The 4,466-nt window shown below is 39.8% G+C and overlaps 1 protein-coding gene across 1 annotated transcript in view; it reads right to left on the bottom strand.

Moving 5' to 3' along the window:
- Positions 1-1,501: 1,501 nt before the first annotated feature.
- Positions 1,502-4,466, bottom strand: part of Defb131a (defensin beta 131A) — an 8,917-nt gene continuing 5,952 nt past the window's right edge. Inside the window, exon 2 of the mRNA XM_017796906.1 lies at positions 1,502-1,659. Within this exon, the coding sequence (XP_017652395.1) occupies positions 1,502-1,659 (158 nt within the window). The remainder of the gene's footprint in view (positions 1,660-4,466) is intronic.

Raw genomic sequence — 4,466 nt, 5'->3', positions numbered from 1 at the left:
TCATGAAATTGTAACTAAGACTTGTATAGTCCTTACCATAAGGCCAAGTGCTCTTTAAATGTATTCTTATTTATGTAATTGTCAATGATCACAAGGTAGGTACTGTTGTTATATCATTTGATAGACAAGGAAATGTAAGTGGTAAATAATTTGCCCAAGGCAAACATTTTTCTTTTTTAATTATAAGTAATTTTTAATTTATTCTCTGACAGAGTCAGACATGTATATAATGTGTGTTGATCATCTTCAACCCCATCTCCTCCTCTGTCCCCCCTTATTCCCTCTGAAACCCTCCTTGTTCCCAATACTTTCTCATTCTATGTTCACATCTTTTTAAAAATAACCCATTGAGGGGCTGGAGAAATGGCTCAGCGGTTAAGAACACTGGTTGTTCTTGTAGAAGACCCAGGTTCGAATCCCAGAACCCACAAGGCAGCTAACAACTGTCTGTAACTCCAGTTCCAGGGGATCTGATGGCCTCTTCTGTCCTCATCGGGCATTGCATGACACAGGTGCACTTACCTACATGCAGGCAATACACTCCTACACATAAAGTAAAAATAATAAAGTATTAAAAAAACAGCTCATTGTGTTTAATCCAGAATTGCAAAGGCTGATATTTTATATGTGATGGGGCATATAGATGAAATCACACTGTGCTAAAAATTACACACATGAAAATAATATGTAAGAACAGATACAATTTATTTATTCTTTTATTTTTTAAAATTTTATGTCTATGTATGTATTGCCTGCATGTACGTAAGTGCACCCATGTCATGCAATGCCCGCGGAGGTCAGAAGAAGCTCTTGGATCCCCTGGGACTAGAGTTATGGAAAGTTGTTGGCTGCCATGTGGGTGTTGGGATTTGAACCCGGGTCTTCTGCAAGAACAAGTGTTCTTAACTGCTGAGGCGGCTTTCCAGCCCCTACAATTTATTTATTCTTATTTATTATTTTTATTTTATGCGTGTGAGTGTATTGCCTGCATGTATGTAGGTGCACTCATGTCGTGCAATGCCCACAGAGGTCCGAAGAGGGCCCGTCAGATCCCCTGGAACTGGAATTATAGACAGTTAGGGGCCACGTGGGAGCTGGGAATAGAACTCGGGCCCTCTGCAAGAGTAACCAGTGCACTTAACCACTGAGCCATCTAAACAATTATCATGAAATCCCTTCCACTCATCTGCACTCATGTCGTGCAATGCCCACAGAGGTCCGAAGAGGGCCCGTCAGATCTCCTGGAACTGGAATTATAGACAGTTAGCGGCCACGTGGGAGCTGGGAATAGAACTCGGGTCCTCTGCAAGAGCAACCAGTGCACTTAACCACTGAGCCATCTCTCCAGCCCTGACACAATTTTAATTTAATATGACCATCTAAACAATTATCATGAAATCCCTTTCACTCATTGTATCAATTCTTTTTTAGGTAGACAAGGGAGTTTTAAATATTCTTGGTTTCTTTTTCCATGAATCTGAAGAAAATAGAGTTCAAGTTGTCAAAATAACTTTTTTTTCTTAATTTCTGTCTTCTTTAGCCGACAACAGATAGTCCAGCCATTGCAGTACCTCACTGCATACTCACCATCGCTGCACCTCATTCTGCAAGTGAGGTACCCTGTGGAAGAGCATCTCTGGTCGCTGACGAAGCTTCTGGCTTTGAAAAGAGAAAACAATATGTTATAAAATTATTTTTATTTAAAAATGTATTTTGCGAGGTGGCGCAGCCTTTGATCCCAGCACTCGGGAGACAGAGGCAGGCGGATCTCTGTGAGTTCGAGGCCAGCCTGGTCTCCATGGTGAATCCAGGACAGCTGGGGCTATAGGGAGACCCTGTCTCAAAAAGATCAAAAAAATATTTCTCTCTCTCTCTCTCTCTCTCTCTCCCCCCACCACGTGTGTGCCGGTATCTGCAGTTGGAATTCCAGATGGTTGTGAACTTCCAGCTGTGAGTGCTGGGACTCGAACTCTCATTCTGTAGAAGAGCAGTGAGTGCTCTTAATAGCTGAACCATCTCTTTAGTCCTTATTTGTTATTTTTAGTATATAAAATATTTCATGATTTACAACAGCACTCAGGAGGCAGAGGCAGGCAGGTCTCTGTGAGTTCGAGGCCAGCCTGGTCTACATAGTGAGTTCCAGGACAGCTGGGGCCACAGGGAAACCCTGTCTCCAAAAGACCAAAAAAAAAACAAAACCCCAGCAATAATAAAGAACTTTCCCAGAATTAAAAAAGAATTAAAAACAGATGCAAGTGGAAACATGGAGATAATGAATAAAGAGAAATGACTTAGTTGGTAAAGAGGACAGATAAACGAGGCAGCTACTGAGGAGTGGAGCTTTTCATGAGGACCACTTACTATACACATTTCCGCCTGAATGAATTAGTGATCCCGTAGGAGAAAAAGGGAGATTTGTGATGCAAGAAAGGTTAATTTCTGAAGCAAAATTATGTCAAATGAGTTCACAGTAGCTTAATCATGGACTCACTCTGTGGCTTGCTTACAAGTGAATGGATGAGGACAATGTGTTATATTCACACAATGGAGTATTTGTAAGCCGTAAAGAAGAATGAAAAGATGCCATTTTCAGGAAAAGAGACAGAACTGAAGGCCACGATATTAAGCAAAATCAGGTAGGCTCAGAAAGACAAGTACTGCATGTTTTTTAAAAAATATTTTTTTATTTATTATTTTTATTTTATGTGTATTGCCTGCATGTATGTAAGTGCACTCATGTTGTGTAATGCCTGCAGGTGTCAGAAGAAGGCATTGGATTCCTCTGGAACTGACGTTATGGATGTTGTTAGCCACCATGTGGGTGCTGGGAATTGAACCTGGGCCCTCTGCAAGAGCAACCAGTGCTCTTAACCGCTGGGCCATCTCTCCAACCTCTCTCCTGTTTCTTAGACAAGCTCTTGCTGTGTGGCTTTGGATGGCATTCCGCTCATGTTGTAGCCCAGGCTAGCTTTGAGCTCATGGCTGTTTTCTTGGCTTAGCCTCCTAGGTGCTGGGATTACAGGCACATACTACCAGACCTGGATTTGCCTGTTTTCTATCATATGTGGAAGCTAGAAAAAAATGAAAGCATCTTAGTATGATGGAGACTATTAGAGCCATGAAGGGGGAGGAAGGCAGGGCGGGGGGGGGGCGGACAGGAGAGGGTGGTGGGTGCTGGCGGACACAAGCAAAGGCAGTAACCTTTTTTTTCTGCTTAGATGTTTGTTGCTTCTTTTGATTTCTTCCTTGCCTTGGCTAGGATTTTCAGTACTAGGTTAATGGAGACGGAGAGAGTGGGCATGCTTGTTTTTGATCTCAGAAGAAAAGCTTTTAGTTTTTCTTTGCTGAGAATTATAACTCTGGGCTCGAAGCCTTCATTGTATTGTGGTATATTCTCTTTACACATGATCAGTTGAGAGGTTTTACCATAAAATAATGTTGAATTATGTCAAATACCTTTTCTGCATCTACTGATGTGGCTTTTGCTCTTCATTCTACTAATATAGCATATCACACTTATTTGTCCATGTTGAATCCCAAGGATAAATCAAGTTCATGATGCATGATTATTGTCATGTACTGTTGGATTTGATCTGCTAATGGTTCATTGAGACTGTTTATATGTCTACACTCATCAAGAATATTGTCACTGTTCTTTTGATTGTATGTGTGTGTGCTTGACTGGTTCCAAAATTATGTGAAAGTTTAGAAGTATATAATACTGGACACATTCTTAAAATAGAAAAGTATAAATGCCTTGTTCAGAAGACATCATCAATTGCCAATAATTAGCATTTTGAATTACTTGTGTAAAAAGAGACCAATGAAATAGATAGCCCAGAACACTTTTGTACAGGCTTTAGATTCATGATAAATATAGTGCTCAAAATCATTGAGAAAAAATGGCTTTTAAAAACAAAGGCTATTAAGCTAATTATTATCCGTATGATTAATTATGCTATTTTGCAAAAACAAATATAAGGTAGAGATATGTAATCTGAATATGAAGGTAAATCAATAAAACATCTAGAATATCATATCAAATGTGACTTCAAGATAAAGTATTTTTCTTAAAGGAACAGAAAATTAAAAGCAATAAATTAGGGGCTGGAGAGATGGCTCAGCAGTTAAGAGCACTGGCTGTTCTTACAGAGGACCCGGGTTTGATTCCCAGCTCCCACATGGCAGCTAACAACCATCCATAACTCCAGTTCCAGCAGATCCAATGCCCTCTTGTGACCTCCACAGACATTGCATGACCTGGGTGCATTTACATCCATGTAACCAATATACTTATACACATAAAATAAAAATAATAAACAAAACATTAAAAAGAGTCTCTGTAAAAGACATTCTATAAGTATGAATTGTGATAAAATTCACCTAGTATAGAGTTTAAAGAAACCTGAAAAAAAAAAAAACCTTAGTTACTTATCTGTAGAAGGGCCAAGTTGCCTTTCTATTCA

The sequence above is a fragment of the Nannospalax galili genome, unplaced genomic scaffold (assembly GCF_000622305.1).
Source record: "Nannospalax galili isolate Female #2095 unplaced genomic scaffold, S.galili_v1.0 scaffold612, whole genome shotgun sequence".
NCBI lineage: Eukaryota > Metazoa > Chordata > Mammalia > Rodentia > Spalacidae > Nannospalax > Nannospalax galili.
Note: the sequence above shows the minus strand (reverse complement) of the source record. Positions and strands in the feature narration are given on the sequence as shown.